The 27,978-nt window shown below is 37.6% G+C and overlaps 2 protein-coding genes and 1 long non-coding RNA gene across 4 annotated transcripts; all 3 read right to left on the bottom strand.

Annotated features, from left to right (window-relative positions):
• Positions 1 to 413: 413 nt before the first annotated feature.
• LOC310720065 lies at positions 414 to 2,066 on the bottom strand. The gene is made up of 3 exons (XR_014531650.1): positions 1,939 to 2,066; positions 1,726 to 1,852; positions 414 to 816 (listed from the first exon to the last, which is right to left on the bottom strand). It is a non-coding gene; the product is annotated as an uncharacterized lncRNA (long non-coding RNA).
• A 79-nt stretch (positions 2,067 to 2,145) lies between these two features.
• On the bottom strand, positions 2,146 to 3,802 carry LOC310720108 (uncharacterized protein; the record flags this gene model as incomplete). Its single annotated transcript, XM_083530453.1, has 7 exons — positions 2,146 to 2,181; positions 2,277 to 2,319; positions 2,422 to 2,465; positions 3,133 to 3,203; positions 3,289 to 3,336; positions 3,508 to 3,543; positions 3,772 to 3,802. 7 exons carry the CDS (start codon positions 3,800 to 3,802, stop codon positions 2,146 to 2,148), a joined length of 309 nt encoding a protein of 102 aa, XP_083386579.1.
• LOC310720061 (adhesion G-protein coupled receptor G4-like) lies at positions 3,675 to 18,604 on the bottom strand. Of its 2 annotated transcripts, XM_083530377.1 has the most exons (6): positions 18,240 to 18,604; positions 14,550 to 14,647; positions 8,355 to 8,942; positions 7,090 to 7,143; positions 5,740 to 5,871; positions 3,675 to 3,905 (listed from the first exon to the last, which is right to left on the bottom strand). In XM_083530377.1, the coding sequence occupies exons 2-6, from the start codon at positions 14,641 to 14,643 to the stop codon at positions 3,844 to 3,846; spliced, it is 930 nt and encodes a 309-aa protein (XP_083386503.1). In that variant the 5' UTR covers positions 14,644 to 14,647; positions 18,240 to 18,604; the 3' UTR covers positions 3,675 to 3,843. The 2 variants fall into 2 exon arrangements, with proteins under 2 accessions (XP_083386503.1, XP_083386504.1); XM_083530378.1 differs by lacking the exons at positions 3,675 to 3,905; positions 5,740 to 5,871 and having other exon boundaries at positions 6,899 to 7,143; positions 18,240 to 18,603.
• Positions 18,605 to 27,978: the final 9,374 nt, after the last annotated feature.

Raw genomic sequence — 27,978 nt, 5'->3', positions numbered from 1 at the left:
ACATTGAGAGTGGTATTTGGTTGTGTTGTGTTATTAGGTGTTAACGTAAAGTTGAGAGTGGTGTTTGGTTGTGTTGTGTTATCAGGTGTTGATATTGTAACAGTAAGAGTGGTGTTTGGTTGATTTGTGTTATCAGGTGTTAACGTTGTAAGTGTTACATTAACAGTGGTATTTGGTTGTGTTGTGTTATTGTCTGTTGATGTAACATTGAGAGTAGTGTTTGGTTCTTTTGTGTTATCGGGTCTTAATGTATTTGTCACATTAACAGTGGTATTGGGTTGTGTTGTGTTATCAGGTGTTGATGTATTTATTACATTAACAGTGGTGTTGGCTTGTGTTGTGTTATCAGGTGTTGATCTAACATTGAGAGTGGTGTTTGGTTGTGTTGTGTTATCAGGTGTTGATATTGTAACAGTGAGAGTGGTGTTAGGTTGAGTTGTGTTATCAGGTGTTAACGTTGTAAGAGTTACATTGAAAGTGGTGTTGGGTTGTGTTGTGTTATCAAGTGTTGATGTATTTGTTACATTAACAGTGGTGTTGTGTTGTGTTGTGTTATCGGGTGTTGGTGTAACATTGAGAGTAATGTTTGGTGTTGTAGTGATACTGGGTGATAATATTATTGTGTTTGTATCACTGAGAGTGGTGTTTAGATTTTTGCTAGTATTGATTAATAATGGCATCTTTGTAATGACTGAAGTAATGTTAATATTTGTAAAAGTAGCTGTTGTAGTTGAGCTGTTTTGTTTATTGCCAGTCTGTGAGGATGGAAGCTGACAGCTCTCATCTTGCTGCAGAGACAACACTTGACCTTGAGCACTGTGGAAAATCATGTCAATGTTTGCTTTTAGCATTCTTTACTATAATAAAAATCCATCATACATAAACTGCTAATTACGTTACACTGTAAGGTATAATTAATAATTGATTAGTATATATAATAATACTTCATTTTATTTTCAAAATCTTTGTAGCATTGTGGATCCTTTTTTCTACTCTGATGCCTTATGAACTATTAATGGTAGCAGCCCACAGTCAAATATTAAGCTGGTAGTGTGGTCTCTTGAGGTAATTGCCAGTTAGAGGCCATCGTAGTAGCCTTCCCTGCAAAGCCTCCCGCTGAGGCCAGCAAGGCAGACCCTATAGTCAAGCTCCAGTTAGAAGCTGACTACATGGCCTTTCACAATTTACTCCTGTATGAGGCCAAAGGCACGGCCTTCCATGTCCTTATTGCCTTCCATGGCAATCCCTTACCAGAAGCCAACAGCATGGCATCCCAAGTCCTGTTCCTGCCTGAAATCAGCATTTTAATTTCCCAGGACAAGCTTCAGTCACAATGTGGCCTCCTTAACCCTGTCTGAGGCCATACAGGCTCTCAAGTCCTGCTCACAGCAGAGGCTGACATCTCAACTTCCTTTCATCTGCTCCAGCAAGAGGCTAGCAGCATCGTCTACCAAGCCTTGTTCCTTGCACCTGACCCCTTGAAAGCTTATCTCATCCCTGCCACCAGCTCACAGCTTGCTTTTTACCAGACACCCCAAGTCTGCCTTCTAACCACACAGTAAACAGCACTCAGCATGACGATGTCTGCCCCAGGACCTGAGGTTTGGTATGGACATTTCCTTTATGTGAAATGTATGCCTGATGAGCGACTGTGGCACAAATAACAGACTGCTATGAAACTACTAAACCATGCCGGCAGCTTATAACAGCACTATAAAAACTTACCATGTTTGCTGGTTGATGAAGGAGTTAAACTGGTCATCTGATTGACAAATTGAGTTCAAGTTGAAGATCCAATTATACGTTGAGTTGAAGAGATCGTTTATAGAAAATCTGGGTGGTATACATAAAGCTAAATCGAACAGAAAATATATTACTTCTGAGAAAAGACCATACATTTTAGAGAAGCAATATTAAAATACATTTTCAAACACTCACCAGCAGTTCTGCAGACGGAGCCATTATAGCTGATTTTGGAATTAGATTGGAATAAAGACTTAAGAACTTCACTGAGTGTACATACGTTGAGTGGCTTAGAGTAAAGCAGTGTAACTATGCAGCTGCTCAGTCTGAGGGCAAGAAGGAAAACATTTATTAAAGAAGTAGACTGAATGAAAGACACAAGGGGAAAGAAACATGTCAGTATTACCTGTTATTAAAAATGCACTGTAGGTTTGTCCCCTACAGGGAAATAAAAACCAAACAAATGGTATTGAAATGATCAATTTGATCACCATTATTTTTTTAAACTTCATTAAACAAGAAATATGTTTTACCTGATGGGAACTGGATTCCTGTGAAATATTATTACACAGAGACCTGTAAGCAAAGGACATTGTTATAGCTGCTGATTTTTTTAAACAAACTGATGCATGTACTGACAGCAATGCGTATCCTGAGCTGTGTGAATCAATTACTCACTGAGAAGTATCTGTTGAGTTGCATGGAAATGTCAGCTGTGAAACCTTTAGGATAGAAAGAACAACATTTACAATTTTACAATTTACAGATTCAATGCTAATCACGATTTACATAGAGTTTAAAAAACACAGTATCCACACATGGAAAGTTTAACTGGACCACAGTTTCACAGATTAGAAAGTTTCAAAAGACATTGATATCATCAAAGCAGCATCATTATCACGGCAGTGGAACAAAAATTCACCAGCCACAGACATTTCTGCTGAAATTCAATTATTGACTGCGAACAATGAACCTGCATGAAATGTATTACGGATAAATACATATACATTTTAATTAATTTATTTTTTATACAAGCACATGGACATTATTATGACAATTACACCCAATAATTATTCTGTCATACATATCCATCCATCCCTTCTGTTAATTCATGTATGTGTATATACAAATATCTATATTTCTTTGCTAAAGTGTATATATATATATATATATATATATATTTTTTTTTATATGTATAGTCAGATTATATTTTAATATACTTTTATACTTATTTTATTTATTTTTACGTTAACTTACTCTTTTATTTATTTTATGTTTACGTTGTAAAAAGCATTTCACTACTTGTCACACTCTGTATGAATGTGTAGGTAACAAATAAAATTAGAATTTTATTTTATTTTATTGATGATGTATGTATTATATACTCACTAAATCTGTGATTGTTTTCTCTGTAACTTGGTTACCATTGAAATCCAAATTAAAAGCATATAATGCTAATCCTAAACAGAAGATAAGAGAGCATGGTGTTAGTAAATGTGAAATACATAAACAAAAAAATACTGCTCATGACAAATACACACTCACCAGAACTTCCGCAGAATTTATAACAACTACAGTTGTTCTGCCGATTATCTGAAATAGAAGGACATTTATGTGTAATTTTGGGGTTGGAGGTACTGATCGGAGCAATTTACTCCCCTTTAAATATTAGAGGGGCATCAATAGTCTCTATATTCAGTCGTGGTTCTCATATTTCAAATGTATTTTTATGCAAAAATGAGGTATTTCAAGCCGCAGATTTACCTGGTGAAGAAGTTGTTGCTGATGTTGTTGCCAAGTCTTTGAGAATTATAGATGTGGAGGGTAAAAGAATGGATGAGAAGTTTACAGAATTAGTGGTGGTAGTAGGAATAGTAGTAATTTAAAGAGTAAAATAAAGAGTTAAAGTCATGGAGGTATATCCGGTAGTGGGAATTGACGTCAAGGGGGTATCTGTGGCAGTAGGGGGAGTTAGGTTATCTGTAGTAGTAAACATAGAAGTCATGGGTATGCTGGTGGTAGTGGTACTTGTAATCATGGTGGTGTTTGTGGTAGTCATACTTGTAGTCATGGGGGTGTTTGTGGTAGTGGTATTTGTGGTTATGGGTGTGTTTGTAGTAGTGTTCCTTCGATTAATATTAGGGATATTTGTGGTAGTGGTGCTTGTGGTTGTGGGGGTGTTTGTGGTGGGGGTGTTTGTGGTAGTGTTTCTTCGATTAATATTGGGGGTGTTTGTGGTAGAGGTGCTTGTGGTCATAGGGGTGTTTGTGGTAGTGGTGCTTGTGGTCGTGGGGGTGTTTGTGGACGTGGGGGTGTTTGTGGTAGTGGTGCTTGTGGATGTGGGGGTGTTTGTGGTAGTGGTGCTTGTGGATGTGGGGGTGTTTGTAGTAGTGTTTCTTCGATTATTATTGTGGGTGTTTGTGGTAGTGGTACTTGTGGTCGTGGGGGTGTTTGTGGTAGTGTTCCTTCGATTATTATTAGAGATATTTGTGGTAGTGGTGCTTGTGGATGTGGGGGTGTTTGTAGTAGTGTTTCTTCGATTATTATTGTGGGTGTTTGTGGTAGTGGTGCTTGTGGTCGTAAGAGGGGTGTTTGTGGTAGTGGTGCTTGTGGTCATGGGGGTGTTTGTGGTGGGGGTGTTTGTGGTAGTGTTTCTTCGATTAATATTGGGGGTGTTTGTGGTAGAGGTGCTTGTGGTCATAGGGGTGTTTGTGGTCGTGGGGGTGTTTGTGGACGTGGGGGTGTTTGTGGTAGTGGTGCTTGTGGATGTGGGGGTGTTTGTGGTAGTGGTGCTTGTGGTCATAGGGGTGTTTGTGGTAGTGGTGCTTGTGGTCGTAAGAGGGGTGTTTGTGGTAGTGGTGCTTGTGGTCATGGGGGTGTTTGTGGTGGGGGTGTTTGTGGTGGGGGTGTTTGTAGTAGTGTTTCTTCGATTAATATTGGGGGTGTTTGTGGTAGAGGTGCTTGTGGTCATAGGGGTGTTTGTGGTAGTGGTGCTTGTGGTCATGGGGGTGTTTGTGGTGGGGGTGTTTGTGGTGGGGGTGTTTGTAGTAGTGTTTCTTCGATTAATATTGGGGGTGTTTGTGGTAGAGGTGCTTGTGGTCATAGGGGTGTTTGTGGTAGTGGTGCTTGTGGTCGTGGGGGTGTTTGTGGACGTGGGGGTGTTTGTGGTAGTGGTGCTTGTGGATGTGGGGTTGTTTGTGGTAGTGGTGCTTGTGGATGTGGGGGTGTTTGTAGTATTGTTTCTTCGATTATTATTGTGGGTGTTTGTGGTAGTGGTGCTTGTGGTCATAAGAGGGGTGTTTGTGGTAGTGTTCTTTCGATTATTATTAGGGATATTTGTGGTAGTGGTGCTTGTGGATGTGGGGGTGTTTGTAGTAGTGTTTCTTCGATTATTATTGTGGGTGTTTGTGGTAGTGGTGCTTGTGGTCGTAAGAGGGGTGTTTGTGGTAGTGGTGCTTGTGGTCATGGGGGTGTTTGTGGTGGGGGTGTTTGTGGTGGGGGTGTTTGTGGTAGTGTTTCTTCGATTAATATTGGGGGTGTTTGTGGTAGAGGTGCTTGTGGTCATAGGGGTGTTTGTGGTAGTGGTGTTTGTGGTCGTGGGGGTGTTTGTGGTCGTGGGGGTGTTTGTGGACGTGGGGGTGTTTGTGGACGTGGGGGTGTTTGTGGTAGTGGTGCTTGTGGATGTGGGGGTGTTTGTGGTAGTGGTGCTTGTGGTCATAGGGGTGTTTGTGGTAGTGGTGCTTGTGGTCGTAAGAGGGGTGTTTGTGGTAGTGGTGCTTGTGGTCATGGGGGTGTTTGTGGTGGGGGTGTTTGTAGTAGTGTTTCTTCGATTAATATTGGGGGTGTTTGTGGTAGAGGTGCTTGTGGTCATAGGGGTGTTTGTGGTAGTGGTGCTTGTGGTCGTGGGGGTGTTTGTGGTAGTGGTGCTTGTGGATGTGGGGGTGTTTGTGGTAGTGTTTTTTCGATTATTATTGTGGGTGTTTGTGGTAGTGGTACTTGTGGTCGTGGGGGTGTTTGTGGTAGTGGTACCTGTGGTTGTGGGGGTGTTTGTGGTAGTGGTACTTGTGGTCGTGGGGGTGTTTCTAAAGCTAGTGTTGGGAGATTTTGTTGAAGTTGCAATGGTTGTCTCTGTACATATAAAAAATAAATAAATAAATAATATATATATATATATATATATATATATATATATATATATATATATATATATATATATATATATATATATATAAGTCTAGATATAAATAAAATACCACTATTTTTCACCTGGATTTAACTGCAGAAGCATGGCATCCCAACTTACTAGGGTACTTTAGCTAAATCTGCTAAAATATACACCGATCAGGCATAAATTCATGACCACTGACAGGTAAAGTAAATAACACTGATTATTTTGTCCTCAAAGTTGATGTTAGGTGCAGGAAAAATGGACGAGTGTTAGGATTTGAGCGAGTTTGACAAATTTGACGTCTAGATGACTGGGTCAGAACATCTCCAAAACTGCAGCTCTTGTGGGATGTTCCTGGTCTGCAGTTTTCAGTGTTCATCAAAAGTGCACCAAGGAAGAAACAGTGGCGAACCGGCGACAGGGTAGTGGGCGGCCGAGGCTCATTGATGCACGTGGGGCGCGAAGGCTGAAACGTGTGGTCCAATCCAACAGACGAGCTCCTGTAGCTCAAACTGCTGAAGATCATGCTGTTGATGATCAATGGGTCACGACAGTTTTAGCAGCAGAGGGGGACCAACAAAATATTAAGCAGGTGGTCATAATGTTATGCCTGATCGGTGCATATTGTTAACAAAACTACCTAATTACCTTAATTGTACCTGAATAGTGTTGTTTTGAAAGATTGTTCAAAACTGTCTCACAATAAAAGTGAAGGGGGTGGAGGAACTTTGTAAGTTCAGGTAATTTTAAAATTTTAAAGTTACAGCTTTAGCTCTGACTGTTACAAAGCTCTAAAACTGGAGACTCCTTCCTTACATAAACATGTCTTTACCAAACAAATACTATAGAAATGATAACAGACTGATTTGTTACTTTTGTCTAAACTGGAAATAACCATCTTACAAAACCTTTTGATTAATAATAATCCAGAATCTAACATCATCATCATCATCATCATCTTCTCCCGCTTATCCGATAGACCCAGAATCTAACAATGCTTTTGTAATAAAAGCTTATAAAGATCTGTCACAAGAGTGTGCACAAACTAATTTCTCATATTTAGTTTGAAGCATTTTAATTTTCGAATATCAGCACTTTTTTAGATGCCAGTTAGCAATCCCACATATGGACAGATCAGCATTAGTCACTATAGATATGATCATTAAAGTGGCACTCACCGTTCCCATTGTTACTGCGTTTCTTCCGTACATGGTCTAAAAGACTGAGAACGCCTACAGAAAAGCCATGCAAAAAAGAAAAGAATCACATCCATTTTGGAAAATGGATGAAAACTTAGGACTAGACAAAATCAAAGCACACTGAAGGACTACACAAACATGCAACACTTTTATGCATCTCATGCATTAATTGTATATTCGCCTTGATACAAATGCATTCAATCAAAATCTGGTAGCGTGAAATAATGACAGTGAAGGAGACACTGGAAAACATGCATTTGGAAAGAAAGAAAGAAAGAAAGAAAGAAAGAAAGAAAGAAAGAAAGAAAGAAAGAAAGAAAGAAAAAAAGAAAGAAAGAAAGAAAGAAAGAAAGAAAGAAAGAAAGAAAGAAAGAAAGAAAGAAAGAAAGAAGGCATCTGTGTTCTAGAGGCTCAATCCTCATAATTCTTTTTGAACTAGTGTTTCCTGATTTTAATCTGATAAACAAGCACATTTACATCTGTGGTCAAATGCTTATCTGGTTACCTGGAAAGTACATTACACGGTACACCTTGTTCTATTTTACATTTTTTTTTTGGCTGATGGATCCAGAATGTTGACTTTGACAAATGACTCATGTATAACACCTAGCACCTATAATACCTGGACTTCTCTCTCTGTTTATTTTTCCTTCTTTTGCACAACAAGTTTTCCACAATTGCACAAATGTTGCTTTAACACTGGACTGGCACACTTCAGTGTCACTTTAATATCAGCACATGAACACTTTAGTAAAAATCACACTGAGACACTTTAAATCTGGACTCATGTCAATATCTCTCATATTCAGTACATAGCCTCCCCTTACTGTCTAATTCCTGTATATATATATATATATATATATATATATATATATATATATATATATATATATATATATATATATATATATATAAATATATTTCACTACACGTCGTACTCTGTATGAATGTGTATGTGACTAATAAAATTATTATAATCTTTTCATTATAATCCTGATATTCCATTTATTTTACAATGGAACGAGTGTTTTTCATTGGAGCTGAATATTGTAGCTAAATAGATATTTAAATCCACAGTTGAATGGACTAATTTACATTTGACAAATCCTATTCAAAATCTTCCCAGTATGAGAGACAGTGTTGTAAATGCAGACTTCCTGATCGTTACACTTGCTTTCTAGGAAAAGGAGGGTGGATATTGATGCTTTGGCTTTAAGCCGCTTTAGTCATGTATATATACTTACTGCAGGAAAGTGTGTCATCCTGAACAAGAGACGAAGCTCTAACGATTCTCCACATACTGGAGTCCCAACCAGCGATCGTCCCGTTCTCGCATTGCGCATGGTCCCGCACGTCCCCCCACATTCTGAACATGTACAGCTCCACGGTGGCCATGTTGGTCCCTGGGGAGAGATTCCAGGACTGACATCCCAGCTGTAGCCTGCCGTTAGGTTGCATGGCGAAGGCAAACACAGCGCGATCTTGTGTCTCCTGACTGCTATTGACGCTCAGGCTGAAGCTGTTGTGTAACGAGTCGATGCGCAGACACAGCCGGTGCCAACTTTTCAGTGCCAGCTGCATGGGGAAGCGGTGTTGCACCCCCAGGAGCCAGGCAATCACAGTATTGCCATCACCCTGCAGCGCCAGGCTGTAGTTCGGTGAGCGAGGCACCGTGTAGCTAAAAGCCATCCACTTCCCTGGAGTCTTTAGGCGAATGTCAATGCACACAGTCATCTGTGGGAGCTGCGGCACAGGCTGGCTTTCCATCAGGGTCCACTTGTCTCTACATCCCTGCAGGACGGCCTTAGAATTGAGCAGGGAGAAGCTATTCACTGAGAAAAAACGACCAAAAGAAATGAAGAAAAAAACGATCATTAAGAGATAGATATTATATTGTACAGGAAGTCCCCAACTTATGATGGAGATGCGTTCTGATGACTCCTGAACTAGAAAATATCATAAATTGAGTTGCCTTTTAATTACAATACATTAATTAATTAAGAGCAATTTACACTACCGCAGTGTATAAACTTTACAGTATATATGCATGTTGGTGAATATGTTGCATGTGGACGAATGTTGGTTCACGAGTGGAGGATCTGTTTCGGGGTCTGGTGACACCAATAAAAAAGGAGAGAGAAAAGTGCTAAAACTGGGCTTTGAAACACCAAAAACACAGAAAGAACATATGCGTTTTAACACCAAGACAACTCTTCATCCTCATCATCACCATCGTAAGGTCAAAAAGTCGAACCATCGTAACTTGGGGACAACCTGTATATAATTATTAAACATGTTCTTAAGAAATATTTAACTTCTGCTTCAAAAGACAATGAAGACATATTTAAAAAAGGCAACATAATGACAAAGCATGTAGTTATTCCAGTTTCTCCAGGAGCGTTCGCTCATCCGGCTGGTTACGCCTCTACGGAATGTTCACACACCGTAAAAAATTCCCTTCTAAATATAAAGAAATTGTCATCAGTATAGTTGATAGTTAAAGCTGTTACACTCTGACTGTATAAATACATTTCCCAGGAGTGTGTACTGGTTGTTCTCTACAGTCCTGTAAAAATCTCTTCTACAATTTTATAGCGTGATTTAAATCTGTTATTCCCAATTTTACTTCTCAAACAACGACCAAAAGATTTTAAAAGATTAAAACATGATTATGTTCAACTGAAGCGCAAAAACCAACATCTCAGATACGGTTAAATGAAGATAATCAGCAAAAAAGCTAATAAGAAAGGAATATGTTCTAAATATCTAATGTTAGACAGCTAGCTAGACGAGAAAATGCTGAGTGCTGAGAAAAACGTTATACAGACTCTATTGCGGAGTTTTACGTTAAATCAAATAATATGCCTGTACATTTTTGTGTGTTATCAGTATTTATGTTTACATGGAGAATGTATTATTATTTCACAATGAGCTGTGTGTGCTGCTCGGTTTGGTTGTTGTGTTGTTGCACTAAATGTTGTTTGCATACGAGCACTTTGTTATTTTCTGTGTATTTGGCTTGTTTGTTTATTAAAAGTTTCATGCTTCCTTGTGTTGTTTTCTTTGTTCCTGCAGTGTACCGTACTGTATATGGCTGAATTAATAATAAATCCAGTTGACTACACATTTAATGCAATTCTAGAAATTTGCTACAGAACGTAGTGGAAGTGGATTTTTTAAACTTCTGGAACGACGATTTCCTTTGTGTCCTTATGGTTCGGTTTGTTTGTGTTAAATAAATGATCTATAAATCAATCTTAATTTAATACGTCCTTCAAGTTTATTTAGTAAATTTACTTTGTTTTTTTTTTTAGTTTCCTCACTCAACACCCAACAATGGAGTTGAAACGTCAATTAGCTTAAAAAAGTTCTGTCACAAATCTTCACCCACATCTCAGGCTTCATCCTGTAATCATCTGCCAACTCATTTACTGTTTGTAGATTTAATCTAATCTAATCCTTTAAAGTCAGAGCAAGAAAGCATCTGATCACGGTGTTTGCGTGTTGACTCTTCAGATTTCCTCCGGCTAATTGCTGCAGGCGGTAACTCTACAAAGAGCTGCCCTGCGACAAAAAAGTGTAAGGGGTTCGAATAAATACACGCTGAAGGGGTGTGGTTTGGGTTGCTAAAGTTCCGTGAAACAAGCGTCATAATCCGGTGATGGAAAAATTAATTCCTGGGTGTCACTTTGAAATGGGAGAACAAATAAACCGACATGTTGACGTGAGTGCATACGAGAAACTTCAAATATGACTGTCATCACCCGCTCACTTACATTCCCTATAAACCACGGGGTCTTGATCTCGCCAGCTAAGAGGACGGAATTAATTACTTGAAACACATAATATCAAAACCATCTGACCAATCAGAATCCAGCATTTATCAAACATTTTACTAATTCTTTGTAATCATGTTTTGGAAAAAGAGTAGTGGTTAGATTTGGTCTTTATGGAAAATTTTGTTGTGCAAATTTAACACCTGCTCCTTAGTTGTATTGATTTGGGCATCAGACTGCTGTATAGTGAACATCATGGATGTTAATCACTAGGAGACTTGCATAAACACCAAAGTTATATTTTATTATAAATGAAAAAATATATATAATAATGATAATAATAATAAATCTTCTTTTTCTTCTTTCTTGTCGTCTTCTTAAAAACACATTCACTTTCTGTTTCCTTAAAGAATCTGTAAAAACTGAAATGTGTTTGTATGAAAGTATCTATTCTGATTCTGAGCTCCACCAGTTCCTGATCACGATAATCCAGAAGGAATTTGCCGCCGTATTGCATTTAGATCAGAACGCTTTATAATTACGAGCCAAATTACTTCACTGACACAACCAACATTCATGCAGATCTATTTCTGTCATTTCCAAGTTCGTGGGCAGCTGCACAGGCGCTCAGACCACATTCCTCCCAATCCACCCTCTGAATTCTCTCGCCATCCTCCTGCTGAGGAACGACGGCGATGTTCTGCTATATTGTGATATTTCACCTGAACTAAAACCACGAAGGCCCAGGTCATGACTTGTTGGTTACTTGTACTTTAAATGATTATGTTTTTAAGTAAAGGGTAAAGGATTAGAAATATATACACGGATGTGTGTGTGTGTGTGTGTGTGTGTGTGTGTGTGTGTGTGTGTGTGTGTGTGTGGGAGTGGCGGTGTTTGAGTGTGTGTGGAGAACAAGTAGATGAGTCAGTTATGAGTGAATAAAACACACTCTTTCTGTTCCTTTTGCTCCTTAGTTTTTTCAGCCACTGGCTCTTGGTGTCTCTCAGATATGATGACTGTTTGGTAGAAGTTCAATTCACAGACACTTCTCAGTCAATTCTCATACTGTGGTTGAGCCTACAGTATAACAACATGTCTTTCTGGAAATTCCAACAACAAGAAAGTTCTTCAAGCAGAAGGACAAGAAGACCTGCTCCCTGCTTGCTTTCTCAGCTCACTTCTACACCAAGGATCAGGCACGACCAAAAAAAACATAAACATGCTGTTTAAAAGCATATAAATCTCACAATCTCACACAGGTCAACATGCAGCATGCCACATTCTCAAATGGCAGAAATCTGAATGCTTGCTAGACCACATATCTTATCACGGAATGTCTCAGAACTTTATAGTTGTGCGAGAAATACCTTTTTCTCTCTTTTTCGTGGGGTTTTAGCATTTAGCAAGTAATTTTGGTTAATTACTTTTTATTTCTTTTTCACCCGCTTTCAATACCATCCAGCTACATATTTCAGAAACTTCAATGAATTTGGGATGGATTTTACTCTAGCAGGTTGAATTTTTTATTTCCTTATTAAGGTAACCAGGTGACCTCAAGGGTGTGTCCTCGCTCCTTTATTATTTATTTTGTACTCAAACGACTGTAAGAAATCGGCATATTACAAAATTTGCTGATGTTTCTGTAATTGTTAGCTTACAATGTGAGGAGGTCTGTGGTTGATGATTTCATCATTTGGTGTCAGAATGCTTTACTTAAAATTCTTAAAACCAAGGAGACGACTACTCATTCGAACTCATTAATGGAGTGGGTTTTGAGAGTGTTGAACTGTACAAGTATTTGGGTGCTGATACTGATGCTTCCTGATGCTTTGTTAAAGAGGGGCAGCAAAGAGGGTAATATTCTCAGAAACTAAGGTCATTTAAAGTGGGTATGTTTTACTTTGCTTGTTCTTCAGATACTATGTAGTGTCAGTGTTGTGTTGGTTTAATTCTTTAAATGTAAAAAACTAAAATTGTCTGGAGAGAATTGTTAACCAGGGAAGTCAAAGTACAGGGAAGACGCAGATGACTATTAAATCATAGAGCATTTGGTTAGATGATTCCTACCCTGTGTATCATGAGTTTCACCTCCTCCCTTCTGGCATTCGGTACAGAACTCATGGTAGTGAAACAAATCGTTGCAGTCTTTTATTTATCCCTTCAACTGTAAAGTTTTTAATTTGAGGTAAATCCCTTTTAGGAGAAAATTGTGTTTGTATTGTGTGTTTGAGTTTTCTTATCTACGATATGCATGTATGCTGCAAATTGCCTTCGAGAAACAAATAGTGATAAGCTGAATTTCTGGATCCCTCATTTGAGGAAAAGATCTCTCTGGAGTTTTTATTTCATTCTAAGGATCTAATTTTTACAGGTACTGCACAATTTAGATGCTCAGAAGGTTCTTCAACATACACTAACGCTCATTGTTTGCTCTGGTAACACATCCCATTGTAGTCTAGATCTAAAACATCTTAGCGTAGGTGTGATGACGTGAGTCGCACACTTGGTTTCAGGCATGTCAGACATGTTTGTCTGTTGTATGTCGAGGAACCACGTGCAATATGAATTTGACTGAAAACGATGATGAGCGATGTGGCTGAAGAAACACTGGAATTTTTTAACTCAGTATTTATCTACAAGGTCACGACACTCAGCAAACTCAAACTCCCAGCAGACAATGCAGCAACATTTAACTATGGCCACCACAAACTTTACACACATACACACACTTCAGTGCTCTTCAATTGTGTAGCTACAGATTAAGCACAATTACATGCTCAATTACACCACAACCTTCAAAAAAGTAAGTTGGAGAAGAATCCGCTCTGTTCTCCTACACCTGACACTATTTCTCTGTTTGGCTTTCTGATTAATACCTGTTTTTTTCAGCAGTTTTTGCCTCCTGTCTGATCGGCTTCATTGCGTTTGTTGAACTTTTTACCTGCCGTCTGATTTCAACCTTCTACCCATCAGTCATTCTGGATTTGTCTGGTTTTCATCGACGTCTAAGTTTCCCATCAATGCATTCTTTGCCACGTCTGTCTGTGTGTGTCATTGCCTTCATTAACAAAAGGCGGTTTGTTAAACACTAAATAGAAACTCGTGCTGGTTCAGAGAAGACACTACACACTGTTATTCAAGGGAAGCTTCGTGGTCATGTCTGAAAGTTGAGGAACCCACATCTCATGCTTACTTGGTTCTCTGGACTGTAAACTCTTTCATTTGGACATCTTACATAAAATACACAATAAATAAATAAATAAACAGACAAACCAACAAACGAATAAATAATATGATAAACATTAGAATCACTTCCTATAAATTCTGAGAAATTCTATATATATAAAATATTCAAATATTAAATAAATAATAAACATTAAAAGCAATTTCTATTAATTCAGAGAAATTCTATATATAAAGTATGTAATATAATTTTTTTTCAATAAATAACAAACATTAAAAGCACTTTCTATTGGTTCAGGAAAAGCAGAAGAGATACAGACTGTGTGAGCTGATATATAAATATATAAATATAAACAGCTGCACATTTTAACTGCATGTTATCTGTTATCATATTCATCTCGCTCTAAAAACAGCCGAGCGTTTCTTAGACAGGTGTTACAGATCAGAGCACAATTCTATTTGTGCATTTTTTTTTTTTACCTTGAACAATGAGATGACTCAGAATCCAAAGGATGAGAAGATGAGTGGACGTCTTCTCCTGTCCAGAAAAGAGCTTTCTGTATTTTTGAGGCATTTTCCTGTAAAAGAGCAACGTGTCAGTTATAAAAGAAAAAACGTCTATGCACTGTCGAATAAATAAATAAACAAATCCAAAAAATAAAATGCAAATTCTAAATAAAAATACAAACAGACAACAACAATAAAAACAGGATGTGGTTTTTTTTTTCAAAACAAAAACATGTTTATTTTTGTATGTTTTTGTGTGTTATATATAAAGTGCTGGTGTGATTTTATAAAGGCGTGTCTAACGAGTATTCAGTGACCGAGATTGTAATCTAGAGTAATCTACGCCTTGTTGTGGATTCTCTGTGAACTCCATCGTTTCTGCTCTCACTTACGTTAAAGAAGCTACAAACAGTGGTTTCTCCTAAAACTCTCAGCTTGTAACATCACGTGACAAAAAGTTACAGCTTCAGCTCTGACGCTGAAGACTCCTTCCATACGTGTTCCAAAAACATCTCCTTCAGGACAGAACACCCGAAACGATGATTAAACGGGATCTTGTGAAAATGAATCAACAACCTCTGTTTCTTCAGAGAGCAGGATTCAGTGGAGGAACTCTGATTAGTGTCTTTCACCAATTTAAGATATTTCCTGGGTCATTTGTCAAAGAACCTTTCATAAAATCTTTTTTCCTTGGTTGCAAAAACCTTGTTTACAATCTCTGTGTTTTTGTCTGGAGGTTTTGAGAGAAGGTAAATGGAACAAAACCCCTAAAACTGCCAATCACAATTTTAGAAACACTGCGCAGAGACACAAACAGCCAGAAGCACGTTACATCATTTCTTCTCCTATTTCTCTTCTCTCTCTGGGCTTCTCTGTTACAAAAGATTTCGGAACAGGAGCTAATGTTTGGGTTTTTGATTTGGTGAGTGTTACAGGAAGATATGCTGGTTATATAACAGCTCTCATAACTCACGACTCACTCATGACTTTTACTGTTCAGGTTAAAGACACGAGTAACTGTGGAAGTTTCATTTACTATAGATTTAGTTCCTGAAAGCCGGCAACAGAATAAAAAGCAACATAACCATGACTGGATAGAGATGATTCCAGTCCAGGAAGCAGAAAGAGTAAGTTTTAGTATCTACACAGTTCACAATAAATAATATCTACTTGGCAAATCGCTGTGGTGTAAAAGTTATATTTCAGTTTTCAGACGACGTTTCTGCTGAAAGCTTTTCCACTTAAGCACCGAACTCTGTGTGAATATTGAACATAAAGCGCAAAAGCTGTGTTTTGTTCTTCGCTCCTCTGACCTGCAGAACGAGCGTCAGACTGCTGCACTGAACTGGTGGAACTGGTGCTTCTGGATTATTTAAATGATTCTGTTTAATTGGCAAATGAAAGATGAGACAAGCAAATGTGTTCCAGCATTAACTGATGATCAGATACAAAGCAGATGTGTGACGTGTGATGTGTCTCTCTCTCTCTCGCTCTCTCTCTCTCTCTCTCTCTCTTTCAAATACATTTAGATATAATGCATCACACATAATCAATTCTATATCATCCTGTATGATCCTACAGCATCAACTGGAGAATTGAAATCATAAAGAAATAAATCAAAGCGCATCACTATGACTCTCAGAAATATCATCGAAAAAATTATAAATTTAAATATTAGAATTTGAATGAAGATATTGTACTTCAGAATCATCTTTATTGACAACTATCACGTGTTGTATGTACAAGGAATTTATGATATGCTGCTTTAATCTATCTATCTATCTATCTATCTATCTATCTATCTATCTATCTATCTATCTATCTATCTATCTATCTATCTATCTATCTATCTGTATTTATTAATCATTAAAGGTTCAGAAGAAGTAAAGCTGAAATGAGCCCGAGAAGCTGAACTCAGTAGGCACCAGAGGCTCACTGATGTGTGTGAGGAGACAAGGCTGGACTGTCTGGTCTGATCCCACAGAAGAGCTCCTGAAGCACAATCTGGTGAGAAGATTGGTGCTGGCTTTGATAGAAAGGAGTCAGAAAACACAGAGCATCACGGCTTGGTGTGTATGGAGCTGGAGAACACTCAGAAATGCTGACCCCTGTATACAGACAAAGCTTCTATAATGGACATGTGAACATCAGAACTGGACCATGGATCTAGAGAAGATGGTGGCATGGGCTGATGAATCAGGTTTTCTTTTCTATCATGTGGATGGCCAGGTGGGTGAGCGTGGCCCACCTGGGGGATGAGATGGCACCATGTTGTACTATGGGAAGAAAGTAAGTTCACAGAGGCATTGTGAATGTCCAGGTGATGTTCTGCTGGGAAACCTTGGATCCTGACATTCATGTGGATGTTGATGCTAAATAGCACCCACTTAAACACTGTTCTATCAGATGCCCTGTAGTTGCACTCCTTTACAATAACAGCAGGATTAGGAACACACTGTTCAGATATGGTCTGAAGAACATGATAAGTTTGTTGACTCTGCACCCAAAATCCCAAGATCTCAATCCGATTAAGTGTCTGTATGACACGCAGTACAAACAAGTCAGATCCCTGAAGACTTCACAACTTAACACGCATTAATCAGGATTTAAAAAGACTGCTTGACATCTTGAGATGGCAAGTAAATGCAGTTTTCAGATCTTTCTGGATTAATCCAGAATTAAAGGACTTAAAGGATCGCAACAGAATGTCTCAGTATCTGATCCTACAGCACAGGACCTTTAGAGATCTTGAGTAGCCCAGAATTTGACGGGTGGCTGTAATGTTACGGCTGATACGTGTATATACAACGAACAAAAAGTACCAAATTAGACCTTTCTGAGTTCATTTACTCTATTGTACCTTTAGTACCTAAAAATATCACCTCTAAATATTTATATACATTTTATAAGGATAAGAGATAGATAGATAGATAGAGAGAGAGAGAGAGAGAGAGAGAGAGAGAGAGAGAGAGAGAGAGAGACAGATCTTGTCCATTGCTATTGCACATACAGGTAGAGAGCAAAGAAATGCAGTTTAGCATCTACCAGAAGTGCAAATATTATATATTTATTTACTATAGTAAATATGTACATTGTATGTATAAGTGTACACGTGTATACAGAGTAAATACACAGGTGATATATATATATATAAATATGTAGATAATCGAGGATATACAGACACTACACTATTTTCTTTTTACAGAAGTTATTATCCTGAAATTATATAGAATTTACAGAGTGGAGCAGAATTTAAGGTGCATTATTAACTTTTTGAGCCAAATAAAACACTAATGAAAATAAAGATTCATTTAATTTTGCTTATGAAAAGCAACACTAAAGTACTAAAGTACCTTTAATTATCACGTTTTTGCCCCTTCGTACCTTCAATCTGGAATTTTCACCTTAAGAAATGTGAATGTTGTGCACCTTTTAAAGGATTTAAGGCGCGTAATTGGATTATATGGATTAGTTTTTAATATTTAAACCTTACACCTAAAGGTGCTAAATGTGACTAGGAGCGTGCGCTTTTTAGGCGCTTTCTTTCTTTCTTTCTTTCTTTCTTTCTTTCTTTCTTTCTTTCTTTCTTTCTTCTTAATGTTTATTTATTTATTTATTTATTTATTTTTTACACGTACAGAGTCTCTGGAGAAACCCGCTCACCTGGTGTCGCCTCGGCGTGCCGCCGCTGCGCGCGCACATCCTACGGCGTTAGAACGGCGCGCGCACCGCGGTCCCAGTAGACCTATCCGCGTCTCCTCACGCGCTCCGTTTACCCGGGGCCACGGAGAGCGCGCGCGCTGTACGCGTTCCACGACGTGGTGCCTTTTCGTCTCGCGCCCGCGGCTCGCCACGTCTCGCGCTCGTCGGTGCCGTGTGATAAGTCGAACGCGTCGGTGTGAACGGAAACGCCGTCTCGCTGTCTCGCGCACTCGTTGCGGCTGTGCCGTGGTTTACTGGCTCAGGAGGAGCATTATAACCTGCTGTTATCGTGTCAAAAGGTGTGTGTGTGTGTGTGTGTGTGTCAGCGTGTGTCAGCCAGGTCTGATAGCCGGATGGGAACGGGACACACCCTCCCCAAAACCGGAGTGGATTTCTTACACAAATTTCACGTGTGTGACGTAGCACGAGCAGAACCTTTTTATTATTATAAAATAAAAATAAATAAACATTGATACATAATCACCATCTGCAGATTCCTGGAAATACATTATGGGCCCCCGAGTAAGGCCCTTGCCTCATAATTGATCAGTTAAGTGCGAAAAAAGTTATTATTCAGATCAGATCCCCAAACACTGCGGAAAGTAATCTACTCATGCTCACTAATCAAATCAACGAGATCACTAATTAATTATTAAAATTATAATTAATTATTAAAATACATAGAGCACAGACTGTATTTTATATTTAAATTGTTTAACTAAGGTTTAAACTTAAAAACTAATAAAAATAAAAAAACTAATAACATCATAAAACTATTCATTAATTAATAAAGGATTCGTTTTTTTAAATGAAGTATTTAGTTTGTTATTAAATTGTTTTGAATAATTAATATAAAATATTATTAAATGTTCATTCTTCACACTTCATTATACATTATATATAGTCTGCATTTTTTACATTATATATGAAGGTTAATCTATTTTAACTGATTAATATTGATATAAAAAAAATAAATAATAAAATAAAATAATTAAATATTAGGAATTCATTTGCAGGGTTAAATTCCTAAAATAATGATGCAATAAATTACAATCTAATTTAGTATTTGTAAAATATTGCTGTAATAATTTTACTTTTTTTTTTATTAATGTACACTTTAGCTTTAATCTTCCCTATAACTCAGAGACGTTTTGTGAGTCACATCACGGTGGTTAAAAAAGATTATAGTGTAACTGTGGGGAATTTAATCAAATGAAGGATATCATGCAGCGTCTACTACTGCTTTCAAAACCTCTGGAACCAGGATCAGGACTAGGATGTAGATCAGGACCAGGATGTGATTTAGGATCTGAGTATCTCCTGGAAGTCTGTGCTGTAGATGCCAGAAAACAGTTGTGGTTTGTGAGGATTAAGAAGAGCTCAGATCAATCTTTGGGCTTTTTGTTGTGGGTTTGTCATGTTTTTGTGTAAGAAGATCAGGCTGGAATGAGGACAAGCCATTGATTTAGATCCTGAAAGCTGCCCCAGGGGCAGGTGACTGAATATGTGGGATAAAAGAGTGTGAGCCATAAACCTTGTGAATAAAAGCAGAGATCGGTAGCGAGGTGACAGGTGGAGTAATCTGCGATGTTCACATGTAATATAATGTTCTGGTGCGTGCGAGATGGATGGTGGATGTCTGCAGACCGGTTTAACATCTCAGGGTTTATTTAGTGTGTTTACTGCAGCGCACCTTCTCGGGTTTCTCTTCAAACACAAAATCAATTTGATGTTTGTTTGAGTCTATAATAGGTTTGTAAATGTGATGGAGAGTGTGAGAGTCCCAGAAAATGTGATTGGGAAAATACACTTTAATTATTCACAATCTGTAAGCTTTTATTTTATTATATTAAATACAGTATACACTATTGGCCAAAAAGTATTTTTCCATCCATATCAGGTTCTTCTCCAAAGTTGGAGACACACAATTGTATAAGGTGTATTTGGATGCAGGAGCATTATGTTTTTTCTTTACTTTAACTAGAAGGCCCAAACCTCTTCCAGCATAGCAATGCTCTTGTGCACAAAGTCAGCTCCATGAAGATCTGGTACATGGGTTGGAGTGAAGGATCTCCTGTTATAGATCTTAAAAAATCTATTGAACTTGAACAATGTGTTTAGAAGTGTAGATTTTGTCATTTCACTTGTGTTCGGTGTATTTCTAATGCCCAGATTGGGGGGGGGGGGGGGGGGTTCTAATTTTCCTATTAAGGAATGACCAGTGATGAGTTTATGGTGGTGTTTTATTGTATGAGGTTTTTGTGTTTGTAACGTCCAGAATGGTGTTTAATTGTCACTGTACAGGACGCTGCTGCTGCTGCTGCTAATGTTTATTTTTGTGTTTGTTATTAAATTGATGATTATAAAATAATGATGTCATATTTCTTGCCAGGGTGGGGTATGAAGTTATGGACTGATAAGACAAGTGTTTAGGATGGAGTTTGATTCCATCACGTCTCCTTTTCTGTTATGATGGCAGTGCTGTTGCTATTGTGTTGTGGTTTACTTTAATTAATGAATAAACAGATTAATGAGGGAGGCTGTTATGCGTAATTGCTTGCTGCAGGGGTGTGATTGTGGATTAAAATGACAATCTTGGGCGGAAAGGTTGAATGGTACAGCTTTTTATTTAACTGAAAAATAAAATGTAAATAACTTTAGGTTCTGTAAAAAAAAAAAGAAAGAAAGAAAAAATTCCTTTAGAAATAAATCCTCGCTTTATCACCGGCACAAAAACCAGGTATACTAAAGTATTGTAAATCTGTACAATCAATACTCACTAAAGTGCATCACAGTCTTATTTAGCCCTTTAGCCTATTTGAGTTAGGCAAAAGTTTGTGGACATCCGAACACAAGATTAGTATGTGTTTTTTGAACATCTCATTCCACATTTAGTCTCCATTTGCTGTCATAATAAGCTTCACTTTTCTGGGAAGATGTTCCACTAGATTTTATAGAGACGCACTTTTGCACGTCGCTCTGGACATGGCGTCTGCTACAAATGTAAATGTAGTAAGACTTTACTGAATACTGATGGAGTTAAGGTGAGAAGGTTCTTGGGGTCAGCATTCACATTTATCCCAAAGGTGTTTAGTATGGTTTATAGCTTTATAGCAGGATATATTACACTACAACCCATGGAAAGCAGATCTTTATAGAGCTGGCTTTGTGCACAGGGCCATTATCATGCTGGATCAGGTCTGAGTCTCCTAGTTAAAGTGAAAGGAAAATTTCATGCAACACATCTAAAAACTTCCTATACAATTGTGTCCCTCCAGTTGCTAGGGAGGAACCACGTATGGCTGGAAAACACTTTGGAGCTGCAATGTACAAAACCAACTCTAGGTGGCGGCATAGTCTCGTCTAAGCACACAGACAAATTTCTTAGTATTGTCCGACATTGCTATATGATCTAAAGCCTAGTTCATACATTTTTCCTAAGTAGTTTTTCTAAAGCAGCAATTCTGTGATGAAGACTGCAATTTTAGACTGTAAATTTAACACTATGTAAAATATTTTAGATAAAATTAAATATTCACTTCATCTTAACAGTGTCCTGTAATAAGAAAAACTTATGACTCAAAAAGTTTGTCATTAAATGTAGTAATTACAGTAATTACTTCAAGAAACTATAAGATTCTACCTTGAAATTAGCAATAGGCTGAACCATTATCTGAAACTATACTTAGGCATTTGATTCATGGATGGGGCGAATAATTGTGCATTGCTAAAAAAAGATCTGATAACTGATCAAACGAAGGATAGAAAAATCTTTTTAGTTATATCATTATTTATGTCAGTGACAACACATGTAGACGTGAAGAAAAGAAAAAAAAAATTATTTCATTTTTTATTGGTGTAATCATGGTCCGAAAACAAAACAATATGGGCTTTATAGATAATTGGTGTAATTTTGAGGGCAAGGCTGGCCTGTTAGGGCGTGACGGTATCCATCCCACTCAGGAAGGTGCCGCACTTATTTCTTGCAGTATAGCTCATAGTCTCAGAAAAGGACTAGTTAACCAGTGACTATCCAGAGCTAAGGCCAGTGAGCAGACAAGCAGGCTAAACCCACCCCTTGCTCATCACACAGGGTCCACCAAAATATATAATAATTGCCAGATAATTTGTTTTAGTAACTTAATAAACATTAAATTAGTCATGCACACCATCAATATGCAGTGGTAATTTCACAAACGTTTTTAAATGATAACATTTTATAAATCCAGCAAAATCCAACTATAGACTATTAGTTTAAATACAGATAATGTTATAAATAACCATATAGATAGCAATATAATCATAAAAGACTAGTAATTATGAAGCTTTATTCCCATTCAAAAAAGCAAATTTATTCAATTTATTTCAACATTAAAATTATCAACTTGTGTTCTAAATCCTTGACCTACATGTTTCATTAAAAATATTATACCAGAAGGACTTTAACCTGTTCTAAAAATAATAACGTTAGCACTGTTTTCTGTACCTAAATCTTTCAAACTGGCAGTTATCAACCCCCTAATTAAGAAACCTGATCTTGACCCTGTCAGCTGTCCAACTACAGGCCAATATCAAACCTCCTCTTTATCTCCAATTATCTTCTCTAACTACTTAGAATAACATTTATAAAAAGGCCCACTGCTTTTCTCTTTATATATGCTGCCTCTGGTTGAAATTATTCATAAACATGGTATAAGCTTCCATTAGCTAGAGAGATCACCCTAACTATGTGAACGAGTGTGTAAAGGACATTAGACAGTGGATGCTTGATTACTTTCTTCTACTCAACTTGGATAAGACAGAAATAGATTTTCTAGGACAACATGCAGCTAGAAGTAAACTATTGGATTCCGTAGCATCTCTGGATGGTGTTTCTGTCTCAGTCTGTACAGCAGTCAAAGATCTTGGTGTGATTATTGACCCGTCTTTCCTTTGAGGCTCACGTGAATAATATCACCAGGTCATTTCTTTCATTATCTTTGAATATTGCTATTAGAAGTATATTGCTATTACAAGATGCAGAAAAACTAGTTGATGCTTTTGTAACATCTAGATTAGACTACTGTAACGCTTTACTGTCTGGGTGTTGGAGTAAGTGCAGAAATACGTTTTAGTTGGTCCAACATGCAGCAGCAAGAGTCCTCACTAGATCTAGAAAATATGATCACATCAGCCCTGTTTTAATCATCTACACTGCTCCCAATTACATCTCACACTGATTATAAAATACTACTACTGACGTATAAAGTACTTAACGCTCTCACACTGCAGTATCTGAGTGAACTTCTGTACCAGTATGATTCTCCACGCCTACTTAGATCAAAAGGTGCAGGCTATTTGTTACAATGTACAAATAATGAAGACTCCAGCAGGGGGCAGATGTTTCTCTTATAAACCCCACAGTTATGGAACAACCTGTAACTCAGACACAGTCTTGGTTTTCAAGTTGAGGCTGAAAACATTTATTTAGTTGAGTCTTTAGTCAGAAAGTGTTTCTGAGGTAAAGGAGCAGATCTAGAGGGATCATGGATATCGAGTGTTTAGTGAACTGGGATATTTGGATGCTGTCGTTTCCTCACTTTCACACGTTCAGGACATTCAATTAATTATAATAAAACTGAATTAAATTGAATTAAACTTGATCTTTATTTTATACTATATCACTATAGTTTGTTGTGTTCTAAAAACACTGGGTTGGGACAATCTTTCAGTACATCTTTCAAGCCAAGCAACTGTTTGTGAGCAATTGAAACCTGGCAACAAAAACAAGAACATCAAGAACATCAAGAACACTCATTAGATTTAACATGTGTAAGACGCCTTTATAAAGAAATACTTTCAAGTCTACAATTGAGAATGACATTCTAAGCTTTACACATCACCATGTTCACATTCTGAGAATATTAGGACTGCAAACCTTTGGCATTAACAAGATCTGATTCATAGCACAGTAGTTCCATATCACCGGACCTGTTCTGAGACAATGCAGTGCAATATATTGCAATACGATACATGTTGCATTAGAAGCTTGTAATACCTGTTCAGAATGTGCTAAATCTTATTCATCACCGGTACTTGATGTACAGTGTTATAGACACACTCCCCAAGGTTGGTTTGATTGATTTTATTTTACTCATTGTTCTCTTTTAATAGCAAAGTGAATTTTTTTCTTTGCATATTTCAGCTTTCTCAGAAGCTGTGGTCAGAGCGAAGGGTCAGCGATGATATGGGGCCCCTGGAGCACAGAGGGTTAAGGGCCTTGCTCAAGGGGCCAAGACCGGCAGCTTGTACACCCGACCTTCTGATCAGTAACTTGGAGCCTTAACCACTGAGCTCCCACTCCCTCTTTGGTTTTCAAACTCTGACGCATATTTGTGTGTGAGTGCTGGGTCAGCCATGGTATGGTGCCCCTGGAATAGATAGGGTTAAGTGCCTTGCTCAAATGGTCAACAGTAGCAGCTTGGGGGTGCTGGGGCTTGAACCACCAACCTTATGATCAGTAACCCAGAGCCTTAACCATTGGACCACCATTGCCCTTTTTTATGTTGTGTCTTTTTTGCTGTCATGCCTATTTCACAATTTTGATTTTATCTCAATGAGTTTCATTCTGATTAAATAAAACTACCTAACTGACTTCTGGAGTAGGTCTAACATACATACAGTTGGTCTGTGTAGGGTAAAGAAGGGTTGTTTATATACAGTACCAGTCAAAAGTTTGGATACACCTTCTCCTCCAGTGGTTTTGCTTCAGTCATACCGCTCAGGCTAAAAGGTTTTTATTGTCAGTCTAACTGTCATTAAATCAGAAGCTGAGAAGCCACACCTATAAAGGTATTTGAACACAACAATATGAATATGTTTACTTATTCAGTTATGTTCTATTTGTATAGTACTTTTAAGAATAAACAAAGCAGCTTAACAGATATAAATGTGCATAAATAGATTATGAATAAAAATCATAGTGACATAACTGAGTCCCTATAAGTTTATCTCTAATAGGTGAGCCAGTGACAACAATGGCAAGGAAAACCTCCCTGAGATGGTATAAAAAGAAACTTTTGAGAGCAACCAGACTCAAAAGGAAACCCATCGTCATCTGGATGACACCGAATGTCAATTTATTTATGCTGATTCATTTTAAGTTTGATCATTTTTCTTGCACTTAATATCTTCCAAGCCAGAGTTTCTTGATTGTCAATATATGAATCAATATAACTGGTTTATTTCCACTGTCATCCCAAGTGAATGCATCAAAATGGTGTGTTCTTCAGTAGCTGGTATATTTAACTTTTTTCTACATTTTAAGATGGTTTTATTTGTAACAAATTAAACACCTCGATCAGTATCATACATTGAATAAATGTATTTTGTTTAATGTATTTAAATATGTTTAATGTTCACCAGTATTTGCTGTACATTTTTAGAACATTTTCATTTAACTATGTGGTTTATTTGTTTATTTTGATTGTATCCATTAATACATTAATACATCAATTGATGTGTCCATAGTGACAAATACATAAAAATATAAGCTCACATACCTTTACAATAGACATATAGTCAAATAATTACATATTGATAAGAAAGAAACATGATTATTAAACATATATCTGTGATTAAGAAACACAAGCCATACCCCAAAAGAAACCAAATACGTTTTTCCCCTGAATGAATTCCTTTCAATTAGTTAATGACAACATGTGATGTAAAAATTTGGCAGAAGTAGAACGATTAGAATGTCAATGATGAGTATCTTTTCTTTTAGTACTTTTGGAGGTGGCAGTACTGGTTATAATAGCTTTGATAGTAGTAAAAGTATTTGACTCTCTGCTATGGTTAGGTTTAATTTGAGTATCTTTGGAGGTACCATGACTAGTTGTAACAGATTTGTTAGTAGTCGAGGGATTAGAAACTGTGCTGTGAATACTACTTTTTGTAGTATCAGTGGTGGCAGTAGCAGGTTTAACAGCTATGGTAGTGGTAGAAGCATTAGAATCTCTGTTTTGTTTACATTTTTTTTTAGGAACTCTGCTGTTGATATGACGAGCTATAATAGCCTTAATAGTAGTCCAGGGATTAGAAGCTGTTTTCTGGGTATTTTTCTTGGTACTATTGGTGGTGCTGACAGTACTAGTTGTAATGGTTTTAGTTGTAGTAAAAGGAAAATAAGCTGTACTATGGCTAAACCTTGATGCAGCATCATTGGCAGAAGCAGTTGTTAACATTTTTGTAGTAGTAGTAGAAAGATAAAAGATTTTTGGAGGATCTTGGCTGTCGACATGTCCAGTTAATAAAGCTTTGATCCTAGTCCAGGGATTAGAAGCTGTATTTTGGTTAATGTTCCTTGAATCTTTGGTGGTAGTGGTTGGAGCAATAGTTGCAACAGCTTTGGCAATAGTAGAAGGTGTAGAAGCTGTTCTATATGTAGAACTCTTTGTGGTATCATTACATTTTTGTATCACAACTTTATTTATGTGATTAGTTTTAACAGCTTTGGTAGTAGTAGAGGGAGTAGAAACTGTAATATGCCTAGAAATTTTTGCAGTCTCCTTAGTCACTTCATGACTTGTAATAAGAGCTTTTGTAGAAGTTGAAGGTTTTGATGATGCACTTTGGCTACGCCGTGTAGTATCCATGGTGGTGCCTGGACTAGTTGTAACAGCTTTGGCAGTAGTAGAAGCAGTGGATGCTGGTCTATGGTCAGTATGTATTGTAGTGTCTTCAGTTGTGCCATGGCTACTTGTAACAGCTTTGGTAGTAGTAGCGGGAGTAGAAGCTGTACTAAAAGTAGTATTTCTTGTAGTATCTGTAGTGGTGCCAAAACTAGTTGGAACAGATTTGGTAGTAGTAGCAGAAGTAGAAACTGTTGTATGGGTGTTTTTTCTTGCAGTCTCCTTAGTGGTGCTAGGAGTAGTAATAGCTTTGAAGGTAGTAGAAGCAGTCAATGCTGGTCTGTGGTTAGTAGTTTTTGTAGTATCCTTTGTTGAGCCATAAGCAGCTGTAACATCTTTGGTAGTGTTTTCAGGAGTAGAAGCCATACTATGGGTATTATGCTTTCTAATATCTTCAGTGTTGCTATAATCAGTTGTAACATCTTTGGTAGTAGTTTCAGGAGTAGAATGTGTCCTATGGCTTTCATTTGGTGTATCATCGTCAGTGGTGTCATGATCATTTGTAACATCTCTGGTACTTTTTACATAAGTTGAAGCTGTACTATCTCTTCCATGTGTTTTATCATCATTAGTGATGCCAAGACCAGTTGTAACATCTTTGGTTGTAGTTTCAGGAGTAGAACGTGTACTATGGCTTTCATTTGGTGTATCATCGTCAGTGTTGCCATGACCAGTTGTACCATGTCTGGTAGTCTTTTTAGGTGTTGCAGCTGTACTATGGCTTTCATTTGGTGTATCATCGTCAGTGGTGTCATGACCAGTTGTAACATGTCTGGTAGTCTTTTCAGGTGTTGTAGCTGTAGTATGGCTTTCATGTGTTGTTTCATCCTCGGTTGTGACATCACCAGTTATGATATCTTTGGTTGAAGTTTCAGGAGTAGAATGTGTACTATGGCTTTCATTTGGTCTATCCTCTTCAGTGGTGTCATGATCAGATGTAACATCTCTAGTTGTTTTTACAGAAGTTGAAGCTGTACTATGACTTTCATGTGTTGTTTCATCTTTGGTTGTGACATTACCATTTGTAA

Source organism: Silurus aristotelis (assembly GCF_946808225.1).
Source record: "Silurus aristotelis genome assembly, chromosome: 25".
Classification (NCBI taxonomy): Eukaryota; Metazoa; Chordata; class Actinopteri; order Siluriformes; family Siluridae; genus Silurus; species Silurus aristotelis.
The sequence above is the reverse complement of the archived record's forward strand: the minus strand, read 5'-3'. Positions and strand labels throughout refer to the sequence as shown.